Consider the following 18,685-nt stretch of genomic DNA (forward strand, 5'->3'; position numbering starts at 1 on the left):
GTTCATGTGTATTTTCCAAACCAATTAACAACCAACATTATATTCTATCAACTTGGCGTAGCTATTCAGACCATAAATAAATGATACTTGATCATCCAAAATAATCTTGAGAAAACGTGTTTGGAGACATAATCCACTTTAGTTTGGACTGGGGTCTATCTTCCTTTGGGCTTATGGGCCAAAAACTATTGCAATCTTTCTCAGATTGTGGGCCTACAACTAAACGTCCGATGGTTGGATCAGATTACTTCATTGGGTTCGTGCTACTTTACCATTTGCTGCAAGCCCATGACATAATTGGGTGTCCAAATTTGTAGAATTGGCCCAATCAGAAACACTCGGGTGTACAAATTCTTATATGGACTCTATTCCATCTAACATAGCTAGACCCCTATTAAAAACACAACCTTATATAAATGAAACACAACTTCATTCTCTTCTTCTTTTTCCCACCATCTTTACAAAATTTTGTTTCTTTTTTTTTTACAGAAACTTTCTCTCTTTCTCTCTCTCTTCTTCTTCTTCTTCTTCTACTTTTTTTTTTTTTAATCTAATCACTTTTTATTTTTCTATTGAATTTACTTCATTCTTTTTTTTTTTTTTTTTTCAAATTCTTATTTTCTCTCTCCTCTGTTCTTTGATTTTTCTCCATTAAATATCTGCATTTAACGTGATGGAACAATTTTAAATTCCCAAAGATATCAATCCAGGTTTGTTATTATGAACTCATTGTGATCAATATTAATTTATTTTTTGATTTTGAGATGAATTTGTGGATGAATTAATTGTTTTAATATTAATTGAATTTGTGAAAGCTAATTTGATTGATTTCAATTCGTAATCGATTACCTGATTGTTTTTACAGTTCTCGTTAATTTGTATGTATTTTTTTTTATTTTAAGATGAATTTGTAGATGAAATCATTGTTCTAAAATAAATTAAATTTGTTGAAGTTAATCGATCAATCAATTCGTATCTATTATGATCGATTACCTAATACTTTTGAACATTTAGTAAACAAAACTGAACATTTGCAAATTTTGAACATTAAAAAAAAAATCTGAACATAAATTTTTTTGAACATTTAGTGAAAATATCTGAACAATCGCAATGTACCACGCCTATACTTTTGAACATTCGGTAAAAAAATCTGAACAATTGCAAATTTTGAACATTTAGTAAAAAAAATCCGAACATCGCAAATTTTGAACATTTAGTAAAAATATCTGAACAATCGCAATGACCACGCCTATACTTTTGAACATTTAGTAAAAAAATCTGGGCGATTGCAAAATTTGAACATTAAGTAAAAAAATCTGAACCTTGCAAAATTTGAACATTTAGTAAAAATATCTGAACAATCTCAATGCCTATACTATTAAACATTTTGTAAAAAAATCTGAACAATTGCAAATTTTGAAAATTTTGTACAAAAATCCGAACACTGCACCACGTCCATACTTTTGAACATTTGGTAATAAAATCTTTTTGAACATTTGGTAATAAAATCTGAACAATCGCTTGTGGTCCAGCTTTCCTAGATGAACCAAGGTGCATATTAGACTTATTGCACTCAGGTGGTCTGGTTTAGATGGCCCAACGATTTCCTATATAAATGTAGCTAATACCATTTATAATTCCGTTTTTCCTGATCGCCATGCCACCTGGCACCTAATTTGAAATTCTTGGCAACATTTGGCACGAGGACTCCGTTGGCCATGCCGTATAAGTGTATAACACCATGACCCAAGCACATTATTCTTACTTTGTTATGTAGAAGTTTGTGCTAATGTTTGTCCGCCTGTAAAATCAAAGGCACAATGTATGATCCAATATACACAATATTGTGTCGTATGGACGTATGGTATGTGGTTTGTTATCGTGTGACTCGTGTCCTCACTAAATCACTCGTTCACAACTGTTACTCATCGTCAACTCTAGGTGTGACTGTGTGAGAGCTCTAACAATGGTTTCATGCTATTAATTAACACAATCAATATAATTAATGACTTCCTTTTAACTTAAGGAAAATTAAATGCACACTTAATTCTTAAGGGTAAAGTAAAAATGGTGTAACAGATTCTCTCACTCTCTCTTTTTTTTTTTTTTTTTTTTTTTTTTTTTTTTTAAGACGAGATATCTCTTTCTTTCGGTGCCAATACTACTTGCTAAACAATGAGAATTTGATAATTTCAAAAAAGAACCAATTAGAATTTAAGAGTGAGCAACTCATATGGTCAGCGTAACTTTACCAACATTAACAAGGTATCACTGAATTTCATGAACCCCAAATCAAGCATTTCCTCCAAAGTTCAAAACTTCAAACCACTACAATTTCCATTTTTGTTCAACATTTCAAATTCATCACATACAAGTACTTGCACCTCACTATATTACACACATCTTACTTTAATTCTTACCATATTAGTACAGTACATCAAACTGAACCTAATTCAAAAATTGAAGGAAAAAAAAAAAAATCAAATCTGTAAAGTTCAAACTTCTACCTCATTTTCCTCTCCCACTTACAAAATTAAGAACCTTTAACCCAAAAAAGGGAGAAAAAGAGTTTTCCAGAATAGAAAAATAAAAAAATTCTTACATTGATGACACAAGATTAACTTCTTGTTTTCACACTAACCTGGATCAATAAAACTCACCAATTAAAAAAAAAAAGAAGTTATGATGTTTGCAAGGATTTATCTTGAACATTGAGAACCACCATCATCAAGAAATTTCTCCTGTTGATCACAGCTAAAACCAGCTTCTTCTCTGCTCTGCCTAAATTGTTGATACATTTGATTAAATGCACCATAATTCAGTACACCAAAATTAACATTATCTTGTGATAAACCAAGCTCCAAACTATCCCTCCCTTGTTGTTGTTGTTGACCAAAATTCATAAACCCCATATTCAAATTTGACATTCCCATTGTTTGATGAACTCCCATTTTAGGCCTACACTCCAAATTCTCCCTCATCAAACTCGAGCTCGAACTCGAAAAACCCGGGTCCGGTTCATGAACCGTACCAGACCCATATCCCCATGATCCAGTTTGAAAATGGGTTCGTCCCAAATTTTCATTAATCAAACTTAAACCCCCAGAAAATCCAGAAACAATGCCAGAAGAAACAGAGGTCCTCTGTTCTGAAACAGAGGACCCTGATGTTGATGTGAAAGATGCTGGTATTGTTCCAGTTCCAGTTGCTGCAATAATCGCTTGCTCTGAATGCTGTAATAGCCATTGAACCGTTTCGCCATCAGATTTATGGCCTAATTCTTTAGTCAATTGGAAGATTCTAGCAGCACAAAGAGCAGGCATCCTAATTCTTCTTCCTCTGCCATCAACCTTCTTATGTCTGTCTTTGTTTGATTTTCTTTTTGGTGGGTTTTGTTTTTTGATGATTGAATTGTTGTTATCTTCATGATTAGTACTAATAATTTGGTTTTGGTTGGAATTTGGGATTATTATTTGAGATTCTTTCATCTCTAAATAAGGATTTGTTGATTGTTGTTGATGATTTAGGAAAGTGGGCATGTTTTCTTGGGGATATGGCTGCATAGAAAGAGGGTTTTTGATGGGTTTTTAAGCCTTATTTTCTTAAGTTGAGGAGAGAGAAAATAACGAAATTGCTGTTGTTTTTTGAGAAGATTGATTGAAGAAAGAAGGAAAAGAGGTGGGTATTTGTCAAGGAAGGCAGTTTCTTCAAAATTTTCTACTGTGTTTTGTGTGTTTTGTGTGTATGTGTGTTCAAACCAATCAGTATTTGCTTTGTGTCTTGTTTTGAAATTTGAAGTGACTTTCCTTGTGAAGTTGCAATTTTAACCCCCTCATGAAATGGAGGGAGGGAGAAGTATCTTTTTTCTCAATCACTCATGTAACAAACTTATAATGGTTTTAATTACATAGGACAGATTTGTGTAACAATAAGTTGACATCAGTTTTGGATTTTAGGGCAGGAATGGGGAAAGATGCGACATCGTCGATGAAAAGTTTGAAATTTGCACTTTCGAAGTGACTACTAGATTGTAATCTTTAATTAATACGAATTTTTTTTCGCTTCAAGTGATAAAAGTGATGAGTTGACACGTAGGTAAATTACAAAGTTAAGTTGTTTAATGTTGAATAATCGTTCTCTTCTTTCATATATCTGAGAAAATATTAAATATTTATTTTACTCGTAATATTTCAGCCTGATCATTCAAATTTAATCATACGATCGATTTGATTAAGCTTTAATCAAATAAAGTAGATGAACAATAAAAATTGATCTTTTGGGAAACTAATAAGTATAATATAGAGTATATATTTTAGTTTGGCTACAAGATTAAAATTGAAATACAAATAAATAAATAATTAAGATTACTCTTTAACTTTATTCAAATGTTAGATAATTATGTCCACTCCCACATGTTAATTAGCAGTGTCTAAAAGTAAATTGCCACACAAGACAACAAATTAGTGACAAATTAAAAAAAATCTACAAAGTGCCAATTTTTTATTTTAATTTTTTTAAAGCCTTTTCTTTTAATAGATTGGTGGGAATGAATGACAATCAAGTAGAGCTCCATGCCTCCATGCAGTTCATGAGTCTTAATTCTAGTATCTGTCAATCATAATTGACAAAATGTGTACTGACCTTTCAAAGATAAGCAGGGTTTATCTAGATTTGGCCTGAAATTTCTGCTCAATTAATAATTATTGAAAAATTAGAATGAAACTTGTAAGATTATTTTTTTAAAGAATACACAGTAGATCATAAGTAAAAATTTGAATATATCTAAATATGAGTGTATGTATATTCATATTTACCTGAGTGTACATAAAAAACTGATAATTGTTTACACATAAACCTTTAACAAGTGTATGTTGAATGCTAGGTTGATTTCCTATGTTTTCATGCAATAAAATTGTGTCAGATCTGAAGTTGATTTCTGAAAGCAGCAAAATTAACTTATTTGTATTGAGTGGGTAGAGGGTAGGCTCTTTAATTTGGATTTGCTTTGGCAAGATTGTTCCCTTCAGTTGAGACAAATAGAGGACCTACAGAAAGCTTACAGATGACATATCAAACTATCAAATGTTAAGGTTTTATTTTCACTTCTTTCCTAAGCTTCCATTATCACTCTTTTTCTTGTTATCATCACACAACCAAACATTCCCTCTCTTTTATTTTCCTCTTTAATTCTTTTTCCCTTTTTTATCTTTAAAAAAAATGCAAAGTAAAAATAAATATCATGATTCGATTAACACATGTTCTATGAAGCAAATTTAGCAATAAATATGTAGAAAATACGAGAATAAATTTACCTATTTTTTAATCGACTTTTTTTTTTTTTACATATAAATCTTGCCAACAGATTAATGATGCTAGCATTACTTGAACTTAAGATTACTTATTTATTCAATACCATACACGATGAACATAACTTTATGCGTGAAGCATGTACTTATTTCATGGTTTACACTTGATTTGTCGTTTCAGGAAACGGTGAAGAATTACTCTCAACATTATAGGTGAAACGAGTGGAAGACTGGTAGCGGAGGTGATCGCTCACGATTGCCATCGGCAATGTAGTGAGAGCCATAGAAAAAAAATATGAACATAGAGGTTTGTGGGTGTGGCAAGTAGGAGTTTGTAAAGGTGATGTGAAGGTTGGTGAAGGAATGAAAAGTGAGGGAAAAAAAATTACAAAATTACAAATATGGTGGGTGTTGTAAACAATCTAGGCATCCTACAATTCTTTTTAGCCTATGTTTAATTTGTTATGAAAGTCAACAACTCAATCTTTGGATTGATTGCTTGATCATTAAACTGCATGTGAATGAGATCTCATGGTCGAAACTCGATAATGCCACTTTACGCCCTTCATCATTGCGAATAATGTGGCGTTATCACACTATGGCACTGCTAAATAAAGATCACACCTTAACTTCTCATGCTTTCAAAGGAACTAACTCTGAAAAAGTAGATTAAAATATATGGGAAAATCTTAATGAGACCGAGAACGTATAACTCAGATTGTATCACACTTTCTGCATTAATGGAGAATACATATATAGAGTATTATCAAGGAATCAAGGGAAACCGAGGAGCACTAATACGTAAAATCATACAGTACTTCCATTATTAGTTATAACCTCGTACCAAATGCGTCCATAAGGACCATAACGATATGCAGTAGAGTTATCCCTCAAAAAGTTGGTAGAAGTATTTACATTCCAAGAAAGAATCAAAGAAACAACTGGCCATGCATCTCTCAACAGCCTATGCTATCTAAGCAAGCTGTTTGCCTGGTCTTTTTTAGCTCAGGCAATCCATGCTCTTAGATATCTTGATTCACTTACCAGTAATAACAAGTATACCTCTTAAATCTACCAAATGATTGATAGTTTTGCTCCAGCCCAGAAAAATGACAGACAAGTTACATATAAGTAAGAATGTAAGATGTAGCAAGAAAATAAGAGCAGGGATTTTCTGTGCTGAGAAATGATAAATCCATCTCAAAGAAGGGCTTAAAAAAGTAATCTCAAAGGCAAATTTGACATTCTTGACAACATAAAAGGTTTGTTTTGAAGTTTTCTTGACTAAACAAGGTTGCATACATAGAAGAAAAACCCCAAGATTGATTATTTTGCTTAGCCTTAAGATAGGTTTATCATGATTTGTTCTCTGTTAGGGCCAAGGATATAGGGGCCAGACATATTCATTCACTGGATACTTGCAACATCTTCTTCATAAATCTAATTATTCTGCAACATACTAAAACGACAGTACAATATGCCAAGTTTCCAAAGGCTTTTGTACAACAAAGAATTGACCCAATTCCTAGTCTACCATTTATTTCACAATAAAATCGTCCAACATGGACCAGAGAAAAGATAGACCAAAGGCTGATCGGAAGCTCCTTCTCATAGAAGTGTCCATTCTTCTGTTTTACTATCCTATTTTGTCACGCAAATGGTTCCCTCAAGCATTAGTGGGTAAATAGTGATGTATTCTCAGCCAATCACCATTATAGCAATATAAAAAAGAATTGAAAACTCACTGCTCTAATCCAAGATCGCCCCATCGAACATTATATCTGGCAGCAAGATAGTGTGCCCCAACAGGACCCCTACTTCCATAGGGATAATATTCAGGATTAACTTTCTTCTGCTCTAGCTCTTTCAGAAGCGGTGTGAAGAGCGCCCAAGCAGCATCAAGTTCATCACTGCGGATAAACAGCCTCCTTTCTCCTTCTACTGCATCAAGTAGAAGCCTCTCGTAGGCATCGGGAATCTCTTTTGCATACCTGCATCACAAAGGTCAAAGATAGGGCGTAAGTACTAGCTATTTTACAACATCATTATCAGTGGTAAGCAAAGGTCAAATATTGACCTTAAAGTATTAGCTATTTCACAACATCAGTATCAGCAGTAAGCGATCAGTTCCCAACTTTGGACTCTTAATTTACCGATGACCATATCAGAAATTAAGCAATAGCACATGATTTTAATGCAGCTAGTGAGTTTGTGTTCCAAGAATTAAAAGTATTGTAATAAATATTACCCCTTTTGTCCCTTTTTGATAGTCCCTTATGGCCAATTTTTAGTCCCAAAGTGATAGTCCCATTTGCTTTTTTCAAGTACCATTAATATCAAATTTTCACCAAAATTCTCTCCAATTTGCAACAATATTTGTGCAAATTTAACTTTCCCACGTAAATTTTGTTTTTCCATGTACTTTTATTACTCTCTCTCTACTTTTTTGCATACCCAATGTAAAATTACCTTTTCAATGTACTTTTACTACTTGTATATATGTTTATTGATTCCCGTGAAAATTGCCCATAAGGAACTATCAATAAGGGACGGAGGGAGTACAATGTTTTCAAGATGCAAACAATTGTATCTCCAATGAATGTACTGAATGCAAGTGATTAATATACCTTGCAGCATAATGAAGATTGAGAGTGCTGCGGTCTAATCTCATTCCCAAACCAGGAACCTTGTTATTGATCTTCAAATAAATAGCTTCGTCAGGTTGTACTCGGATAACAAGTTCATTTGTCGATTGATCAAGATTTGACCCAAAATTTTTGGCATACAAATTTCCAGGTACATGCCTGAATTGAACTCTGATCTCAGCGCTGAAAGAAGAAAACAATGAGTTTCCATAAGTATTCAAAAAAAGAAGAAAAAAAAAAAAATATATATATATATATATATATTTTGTTCACTGCACATATCAGACTGGGAACCAAGCTACGTATTAATTTCTGAACTAATACCTCCTGTTATGAAGCGCTTTTCCAGCCTTCATAAGGAAAGGCACCCCATCCCATCTTGCATTATCGATAAACAAGGCAGCTGCAGCAAATGTTGGGGTTAAGCTGTCTTTAGGTACAGTCTTGTCTTCTGTGTATCCTGGGTAAGTGACTCCTCCTCTAGTGTGACTTTTGTATTGTCCTATTACCACATCATCAAGTTGCAATGGCCTCATTGACCGAAGAACTTTTACCTATAAGAGACCGAGAATTTAAACACAGTCAGACATGAGTCACATGACCCAAAATAACAAGGTACCAAATAACAAGTTTGACAGCAAACCTTTTCATTTCTGATATCTTCTGCATCTAAGCTTACTGGAGTTTCCATGGCAAATAGAGCCAAGATTTGTAGCAAATGGTTTTGCATTATGTCTCTAATTATACCATAATGATCAAAATACCTGAATTGCCGCCAAAAAGAAGAAAATTGAGCACATGATAGCAAATGCAAAATGTACGGAGTATAATAAAAAGGTCACTGAATAAATACCCTCCACGCCCTTCAGTGCCGAAATCCTCAGAGAATATTAACTGAACATTTCTTATATACTGCCTTGACCATAAGGGTTCAAAGATAAGGTTGGAGAAGCGCAGAACGGATAAGTTTTCGACAAGTTCCTTCCCAAGATAATGATCTATCCTGTATGCAGAAAAAACAATAGGTCAGTCATTGATCATATGTGTTTTCCTGTAAGAGCAGCACTAAAATCCAGTCAAAACAATCACCTGAAAATCTGATCTTCATTCAAGTACTGCTTAAGTCCACTAGTCAAAGCGGCAGAGGACTCTGAGTCCCGACCAAAAGGTTTCTCTACAATGACCCGAGTCCACCCATTTGCAGAGGATGCTGATAAACTTGCACATCTCACAGCATCTATGAAGATGTTTGGTGGAATTGACAAATAGAAGAGTCGATTAGCGATCCTCCCAGCCTACATTATTGAAGGTATTGTGGTCAAAATAAAGGCTAAACATGCAATCTGCATGACAATAGTGTAGACATTCTTGACAAGGTTCTTGCAGGCTGCTATTTAAAAACAATAAAGAAAAAATCTACACTATTGTAAGTGTCAGTATCAGCACATCAATCCTTTTCATGTTTGGACACTACATTAACAATAAAGTAGGTTCTATAAGTCATAAGATAAGATTAGTATCATAGCATGAGATAAAAACGAATCAACCACAATGTTTAAAATCTTAAGATGTTCCAACAAGTGCTTGGTTTTTCTTTGCACCTCTGCCTAAGACATTCACAAAGCCGAAGTACAAGAATCTAACCAGCATTGCTTACATGACTGAATATAGAATCCATGTAATTATCAGTAGATCACATCATGCAGTCCCTAATATTTGTCAGTGTACACAATTATGTCCCTAAATGGTCTACAGTATACTACAAGAAAAGGCAAACATCACATATAATCTATGAAATAAATCAATTTGAAATTTGAATCATGCTCATATTTTTTTAGCAAGTTAACTTTGTCAAAAATTAAGATACAATGTACCAGCAAGGGCAGCAATTAAATCATCGACGAGGAGAGAAAACTACTCAGTCTCATCAATCAGCATAACAAAGAACTATTTAAAAGCCATGCTTACATTTGGATACAAAACTCTTTGAAAACTCAGCAATGTAAGGAATCATAGCACAACATAATAAGTGATACCTCATGTTGCCTGAGTTTCTTGTCTAGCTCCACAAAGTTTTCTGTAGAATCATACTGACCAGATTGGTAGAAACATCTCTTCAGAAACTCATCCATCTTTTCACCACAGTTCTCCCTGACAATCGAAATTCAATTTATAACTACTCCGTAAAACTAAAACGAGCAATATGACCCCCTAACACTCATAAGTAGTATAAAACACTAACAAACATGTATAGGATTTGGTACCTCTTGTCAATCCTGCAAGTAAGAGTCTTGCTAACCATAGTCCTAAGTTCATCATCAGTCATCTTACTCCTTGCATAACCAAATATAGTAAAGTGCTGCATAACCAGACATATTACATCACAAATCCTACACAAAAGTTCTTATAACAAACATGATAAGATATGTCTGTATAATATATTGTCCAATAAAAATGATACGATGCAAACCTTGGGCAAACAATCTTCATAATAAAGAGCAAAAAGTGCAGGAAATATCTTCTTCTTGGCTAGGTCTCCAGAGGCCCCAACAACAGTGATACTGACAGTTGACTCATCTTTGTTCACATCAAACTTAGACAAATCATTACTTTCCTGAGAAGATGTGGCTGATAATATCCCATCTTTCAATGTCTTTACTGATGTATCCTCACCTTCAACAGGAATTATTTTTGTGGCAACAGCACCTAAACAAAAATAAATACTTTATAAAATCCTATTTTTAGCTAGTGCAAAATAAGAATTAACAAAAATATATACACATGTAAAAATACATAATTTTATTCTTAAATAAACCCAAATAATAAAGAATCAAGTGCAAACATTCAAATTCAATTCCAACAAAAATATGAAATACCCAATTAAGGATTGGTGCTAAAAAATTATAATTTCATTGAAACCCAATCAAGAATTAATGCTAAAACCATAAATTATAAAAACCCAATTAAGAATTAGTGCAAAAACCATAGATAAGATTGAAGAAGCTAACCATCTTGCATAAGAACGGCGTTTGAATTTGAATTTGTTCTAATTTGTTGTTTAGATACAGAGATTTTCTGGGCAGATTGCTTAGAAATCGAAGAAATTTTGACCATTCCAAGAACCCCATGTCGTGATTTTGATGGTGAAGAAGAATATGATGAATAGAATGAAGAAGATGAAGATGCGCAATGAGATGAAGAAAAAGTTGCCATTTTTTCTAACACTATTTTTTTTTCCTCTCTTTTTTCAGGTTGAGTATAACCAAAAACAAATTTGGGCTCAATAATTAGAAGTGGCGACTTAAAATTAAGGGATTTAATGTTGATAATTGAAGGGTATGAAGGGGTTTAAATGGCAACTTCGGGATCATCGAGAGGTTATAGTGTGAGACCCTTTGATGCACTCCAAGGGCTGCCTACCGACGATGGCTCAACTTGTGCACCCAACATAAGTTAAAATAAGAGGACAATTAGGATTTCTCTAGCCTTTAATCCATGTGCTAATCATCTTATGAGGAGGTTAATAGGGTTTACTATGTATTACCTAATTCTCTTTCCCCTTTCCTAGAGAAGTGTAAATAAAAAAAAGGTGAGTTATACTATCGAATTGGTGATTTTTGGCATGTAACAAATTAGGTAGTGAAATGTGAACTTGTATAGAACCATATACCGGCGTCATAGTTGGGTTATATAAGGTTCAAAAGTTCAAATGTTTGTAATTACATGTAATGAATCAATAAAGAAAAAAGAAATTTATTTGATTTGAAATTGGGTTTCGTGCAAGTTTATGCAAAAGTAAGTTATTATTCATAAAATTGTACAAAACATAGTTTCAAATCAAAACAAACTTGATGCATAATAGATGTATCAAATACTTAATTTTTTTGTAAGGACCTTGATTTTGTGTCATGGTCTCATGTTAGGAGGGATGGGAATGTTGTTGCTTTCCATCTCGCTAGACTAGTGCCTTTTGGTAACGAACAAGTTTGGGTCAATCATTGTCCCAAAGAAGTGTCGTCGTATGTACTTGTGGACAATTTGTCCATCGATTAATAATATGCACTAGTCTACTTGTTCTCAAAAAAAAAAATAAAAAAAAATAAAAAAATTAATATTACGTGATGGACATGTAAGTGTCGTTTAAATCTCTGCATGTGTCTCACGTATCAATGTATCATTTAATTAGTTTTGACAAATTTGTATGAAGTTTGGTTTCAAATCAAACAAAACTTAGTACGTGATGGTCATGTTAAAAACCTAATATTACGTGATGGACGTGTAAAATGTCTCCTCAACCGTTGTATATATGTTGAAAACATGTCATTCTAACTTTAAATCCCCTCCCCCTCTCGTCCACACAATTTGAGGGTATGGCTTGAGGAATATCCTCAAGATATCCATTGCTATGTAATGGCTAGTTTGGAACTTTGGAAGCTCTAGCTCCTTAATAAAATTGTCGTGTGTTTGTTTTGTCAAAAAGTTTTCTTTTGTCAAAAAGTTTAAATTGAAATTCTTAGCATGATTGAATTTTGGTGAACTCACACTTTACAAGATTCACAACTTAAATACAAACGAAGTATTGTTTTGTATCCAACTAGTAACATTTTCTGACACAGACATATATTAACTTTCTACTTCGTATAATCAATATATTTGTTATTTAAAATAAAAAACAATCTCCATTTATACTAAATCATTTTTTTTTTAATTTTAATTATAAGCAAGAAAACTTATAGTCAAAGTAAATAATTGAATAATGCAAAAATTAAATTAATGGCATGGGTGAAACATGACTTCATACATAAATGATGAATCAAGTGAAAACCAAAGTTTCCTTGTTTGTAGAACTCATCAATTAAATTAACTGTACTGTAATGCCTGTACAGTTAAAATTAAGGACTATGGCCTTAAATTGACCAAATGATTAACCAAAAAGTCTCAATAGAATTGACCTGAACAATTACAAATGTTTCTTACACAAGGACTGCTTACATCATTGACTTAAAAACACACACACTAATATTTGATGAAGCCAGGCTCCTTTACATATCAACATCACCAAAAGAGGCTGCCATAAAACCTGAACACTTTTGAAATGCGCTTTTTGGTGGTCAAGCTTGACGACTTCTTGTTTGTCAAATTCAACCTTTTCATCATAACAACCAAGATGGGTGACCATGACGAAAATTTCATCGCCATCGCTTCTGTATCAACTGATAAGTTTTCTTCCAAGACAATACGGAGTATACTTCGTCGTAAGAACGAGGAAAGGTGATCATGAAAACTTCGACATCATTTTGTATTGACTGATAAGTTTCTCCTTAAACGATAAACTTCAGTAAGCCAAATTTATTGGAGATTTCCATCTCTTACTTAAACAAAATTCTGTGCCATAAAAGAAATGGAGTTCAGCTCCTTTACACAAGGATTGTGTAGATCATTCGAGTCACAAAATTACAAGAGTTTTGCCTCGGAAATGGGAAGGAACAAAACATACAAAAAAATTGAACCACAACAAACTCAATAAAGTAAAACGAACACCCCTCCCTAAAACAATTACATTTTTCATGGGGATGGGGTTTACTCAAGAGCATAGAGCCCAACACGGTGCAAAAATCAGCCTCAGAACTCAGAACTGACTGAATCTCATGTCTTGAATGCAAAAGAATCGGATAGAAACTACCCCCGGATAACAAAAATTTCTCACTCTACAGCCTACCAAAAGAATGGGCACCCACTAAGTCTACTGCTATCGTTCTGGGAGGAATATTGAGAGCTGGTGCTGCTTCTCCTAGTCCAACCTCTACCACAAAACTGCTTAGCTAACATAAATATTACTTCTCACAGTACAAAACCAACCTTCTCCTGCGAGACGGAGGAAGAAGGATGGGCGATCAAGGGCTCATAGTGATCAGCTCCAGCACCACACCAACCTGTGTTGAACAATACGGTGTATGAAGCAACTTTTCTTGAATTATGAAAAAAAAAAAAGAGAGAGAAAATTAGCAACACTAAGAAATACTCTGTTACCTGTCCCTTTCATGAAGAGGAAGAGCGGAGGTCCAGTAATTTCACCACCCCTTGGGCGGTGTGGAAGGAAGAAAACACAGTTGTCTTCATCAACCATAGCATCTGATCCATGAGCTTGCACCTACAACAAAGTAAATTGCAAGCTTTGAATGAGCAAGCAGGCACTAGATGTGAGAAAATAAAGGGAAAATGCAAATCATAGTATCATACTAGCTGCAAACAGTCAAACCTTAAGCAGTCAAGTTTATATGCACCCTGAACAACAAGGTATTGGTGTTCAAGGCTTCAAGCAATTGTCACATTCTAACAACACCACAAGCTATTGGTATATCTATAGAAAGTATGTGACTAGATTCCGGATGGAAAGAGTAGATGATTAATAACCAAGGTATTGGTGTTCAGTTAGAGTTCCGTAGCTATGTGAGCTACAGCATAATAAAGCACACTTTGCAAATGCAACAGCTGGTTGAAGCGATTCCAACTTCTAGCATTTTGGGGAGGGAGCAAGCTAATAAGTCTGAAGGCAAGAATACTATTTTGAGTCAATGCATCAACTAAGCAGTAATCATTTATGTTGAGCTAGGTTCTTTGATGCCCATGTGTAACATAAAACTGGGTTCTGACTTCTGAGTATTCTGACTTTGCATGAAAGGGAGACCGTGATTAAAAAATAAAAAAAGTGACACGACCTTTCTACCTCCTTTACGATTCCATATACTGGGGATGTTGAAAACAGGGCCACGCCTAATATGGAATTTACCAATATACAACCTCAAATTGGATAAAACTTAATTGATTCCCTTTGCTAAAGTTTTCTCAAACATTTATGTTTTTTTACTCGCACGTTTTTACCACTAAATTTCTTGAATTTTAATTCTGGGTTCTCTTTTAAAAATCTCTAAATTTTTACTTGGGAGGCTCTTCTTTTTCTCATTTTGCACACGCCTTTTTTCAAATACTTTCAACTGACTTTCTCGTTATGTCCCTTTTTCTATATCAGACGGTCCTTATGACGATTCATGTTACCCGACTCCAAATTATTTTGGGACTAAAGTTTTGTGTTGTTGTACAACTACCTATACTAACTACTAAATATAGAATGTGACACCTAAAAGATGAAGTTCACCAAGATTACCAAAATGCAAGCATAAGCATAACATGGAAATAAGACCAAGATTAGAATTCACCAAGATTACCAAAATGTAAGCATAATCATAACATGGAAATACGATACAACATTCTCCTCAAAAATCACATGTGATTGGGAACCAACATTTGTAAGCAGGAGTGAGCCAACAACGGCTTTCCAGTTTCAATAGGGGCCTTTTATACTGTAAGGAATGTAACTACAGGAGCAGGGTTAAAAATATACAAAATGATTACTAAAATTATAACATGATGAAGGGTATTTGGATTTAACAGCAATAGACAAACCTCTTCATGTCTATAGATGCTTGGAAGAGAATCTATAGAAGCAAAATGTATGAGCACACCAAAACAGGAAATTACCCTCTAAGCATAATAATAAAAATGCTGAGGCATATCATAAACCTTGCAATTCTCCAATGACATGGTTAAAAGTAAAACCTAAAGTCCACAAGTAATTATCTTCAACTTAGTAATATAATATCGAATCCAATTGGGCATTCATCTAGACAGCAACAGATTTTCTGGGAGCATCCATATAGAAGAAGGTTATTTCTTATGACCCATCTTCAGGCACTTCAGCGTATATGCATTATATGATTATAGTATAGTTACTTAAAATTCCATAATAAACAGGATAAATCTTCGATTACAATATTAAAAACCAAGGCAACCTAACACCTATGAACATTATTACTCCCTCCGTGTTTTTTTAAGTGATACATTTTCCATTTCCGGCCGTGTTTTTTTAAGTGATACATTTCCTTTTTTGGCAAAACAATACATTAAAATATTATATCTCTATCCTCTCATGGCCCCCGCCTAAACCCACTACTACTTTTTTATTATATCTTTCCTCTCACATTCATTACTTTTCAATAAACTATTAACCCCACTATCTTTCTTTAACAATTTTTTAATACTTCACCCCACTTACCTCTTATTTTATTTAAGTCAATTAAATTGCCTAAAACTATGTGCCGGTCAATATGTATCACTTAAAAAAAACACGGAGGGAGTAATTGATTTGACTCCATCATTTCATGTATAGAACCGCATTATTTGGTTGATGGTAGGGCGGGTGGGGGAAGGGAAAAGGAAAGTGATATGCAATGAGGGCAATTCAAACCAATCATTGAATGATTAACAAAATGAGTGATCAATAATAAGCTTCACAACAGATTCAAGGAATCATAATCTTACCACAAAAATTTCTCTCTTGAACTCTGTTGAAAGGCACTCAATGGCAATATCATCCCCAAAGGCGGCGGCACGACCTTCTCTATTTTCATCTACAGTCAATAAACCCTCCTCAGTATATTGCAATGTGATGATATCATACTCATCATCAGGAGAACCAGAGATAGACATGTATTTGGCCCAACTCGGACCGTCGTCCACTGGAATACACCTCTCTTTGTAAATAGATTCTGCCGCCGTTTCTCTTCAAAAACAAAAACAAACACCAATACAACCCCATAAAGACAGGCAACAAACTTTTGTCCAGCCAAAATGGCTACAAAACTACAGCTAATGTAACTCAAATATTCTGCACAACTTTGAATACAAAACAATTTGGCCTTCAATCTAACACTATTGAAGTCAAATGAAGAAGCAGCATATAATTCAACTCTCTACAGCAATCAACATTACATAAAGCTACCTTAATAACAAGAAATTTTCGATTCGTTTGTTTTTATTATTTTTTTTTTGATGAAATCGCTTCAATTTTTTTACAAATAGGATGAAAATTGATGATAAAACCACCAGTCACATATTTTTTATTTTTATTTTTAAGAAAAATTGGTATATAAAAAATAAAATAAATAAAAATCCAAGTGAACAGATCTAAGATTAAAAAAAGCGATTTACAGGAAAATGAAAATATAATCCAAAAAAACTCAGAAATTTTTTATTACCGTTGATTAATTTAAAAAGAGATTATTACCGTTGCGTACAAATTCCAAATGAACAGATCCACATAAATTATTTTTAAAAAAAAAACAGAAAAATAAAATCAAATACAGCATGCAAAAGTCAACATCAAGGGAGCTCAAAAAACCCAGAAAATCAATCACAAATTCCAATCAACTAAACCCAAATTTTTTTTTTTTTTTGAAACAACTAAACCCAAATTAATCGACAAACAATCAAATTAATCATGTTTTTTTAATTAAAAAAAAAAAACAAAATTACCTAAGCATGCCAATATTGAGGAGTTCAAGAATAGCATCATCCAAGATCTGCCGATCAGATTTCTTCGCCAACAATTTAACTTCTTGAACAATATGAATCCCCCACCCAAATTTAAGATCAGGCGAATACAAATTCTTAATCACAATCTCCACTTTTTCTCTCTCCTCTTTTTCCGCCGATTCAAAATCTTGTTCAAATCTCTTCACCGTTCTCCTCCTCAACTCTTTGGCCCCACCACACTCCCCTTCTCGAAGACCCCACATCGCCGCCTTCTCCGCCGCCGAGAATAGACAGTTCCCGTCGGCGTCAACATCGCCGCCGTGACTCAGCCGGAAAACCACCGGAGGTAGGCTTTTATCTTCTGGATGCTTCCACAAAACACCCTTTGCCTGCAACCGAGAAAGACTCTTCCTTTGTTGATCTTCTAACCCTGTGACGTCATCCCATGACGTCGATGGAAAATCAACGGCTGTGGTTGTAGCTGGTGGGTCCCTCCAAGTGATCAACGGTGGAGTTTGCGGTGGTAATGTATCCGTTACGGTGGCGGTGTCGCAGAGTAGCTTCCCCATTATTTAATTATTATTATTTTAATTTTTTATTTTTGGAATTTGGGAGGAGAGAGAAAGGGGGAGAAGCTAAAGGGGGGTTAGGGTTAACGGATAGATCAGGGAAGGCGGGAGAAGGAGGAGAGGACACGTGGAGGGATCAAAGGTGGGAAAGAGGCGTTGAAGAGAGAGAAAGAAATGTAAGAGAGAGAAAGAAAGAAGTGAACGTAAACGGCGCGAGTGTTAAATTTGGGGAGGAGTTATATACTTATATGGAGTGAGAATGCTAGATGGGGATCTATTACAACTTTTTGACACGTGGTTGGTGGTTATTGGACTCTTTTGTCTAACGTTCTGGGTTCTTTTCGAGGTTTTTGACTCTTACTATTACATTATTACCTGGATTAATGTAGTACTGTACGTATTACAAATATTATTAAATTGCTATATACAGTATACTACTTCGTATTATACAAGTACTCCCTCCATTACATATTACTCGTAACTAGGGTGCTAATTGGGCGAGCCGAACACGAATTATGGTCAATCGGTTTGTGATCGTTTAAATTTGTTCGAACTCAAACCGAGTTCAAGCCTTAAAATTTGAACTTTGACTGAGCCGTGCTTTAACTAAGTGTTGACCGAGCCGAACTCAAACCTTGAATTATTATTATCCCTAGTTTACTTGTCTTCTTTACTGTTCCTTATTAAATTTTTATTTTACAACGAGTCTATTTTTTGTAATAATGAAAATACTAACTTATTATTGTGTAATATATCTCTATCCCTACCTTATAAAAAGTAGTAAATTACTCTT

The 18,685-nt window shown here is 34.2% G+C and overlaps 3 protein-coding genes across 3 annotated transcripts; all 3 read right to left on the minus strand.

The window, feature by feature from the left end:
- Positions 1–2,395: 2,395 nt before the first annotated feature.
- LOC145630596 (transcription factor TCP20-like) lies at positions 2,396–3,837 on the minus strand. The gene has a single exon (XM_081682849.1). It carries the CDS (start codon positions 3,561–3,563, stop codon positions 2,700–2,702), a length of 864 nt encoding a protein of 287 aa, XP_081538975.1. The 5' UTR covers positions 3,564–3,837; the 3' UTR covers positions 2,396–2,699.
- A 2,884-nt stretch (positions 3,838–6,721) lies between these two features.
- Positions 6,722–11,387, minus strand: LOC145640050 (glucose-6-phosphate 1-dehydrogenase, chloroplastic-like). Its single transcript, XM_081691364.1, has 10 exons — positions 10,960–11,387; positions 10,422–10,657; positions 10,216–10,310; positions 9,988–10,102; positions 9,041–9,246; positions 8,805–8,954; positions 8,595–8,715; positions 8,276–8,505; positions 7,934–8,134; positions 6,722–7,297 (listed from the first exon to the last, which is right to left on the minus strand). Exons 1-10 carry the CDS (start codon positions 11,162–11,164, stop codon positions 7,048–7,050), a joined length of 1,809 nt encoding a protein of 602 aa, XP_081547490.1. The 5' UTR covers positions 11,165–11,387; the 3' UTR covers positions 6,722–7,047.
- Positions 11,388–13,320: 1,933 nt separating this feature from the next.
- On the minus strand, positions 13,321–18,111 carry LOC145640059 (uncharacterized). Its single transcript, XM_081691369.1, has 4 exons — positions 17,324–18,111; positions 16,331–16,571; positions 13,982–14,102; positions 13,321–13,884 (listed from the first exon to the last, which is right to left on the minus strand). Exons 1-4 carry the CDS (start codon positions 17,890–17,892, stop codon positions 13,793–13,795), a joined length of 1,023 nt encoding a protein of 340 aa, XP_081547495.1. The 5' UTR covers positions 17,893–18,111; the 3' UTR covers positions 13,321–13,792.
- Between the last annotated feature and the right edge of the window lie 574 nt (positions 18,112–18,685).

Source organism: Chenopodium album, chromosome 1, assembly GCF_948465745.1.
Source record: "Chenopodium album chromosome 1, dcCheAlbu1.1, whole genome shotgun sequence".
In the NCBI taxonomy this organism is placed as follows: Eukaryota; Viridiplantae; Streptophyta; class Magnoliopsida; order Caryophyllales; family Amaranthaceae; genus Chenopodium; species Chenopodium album.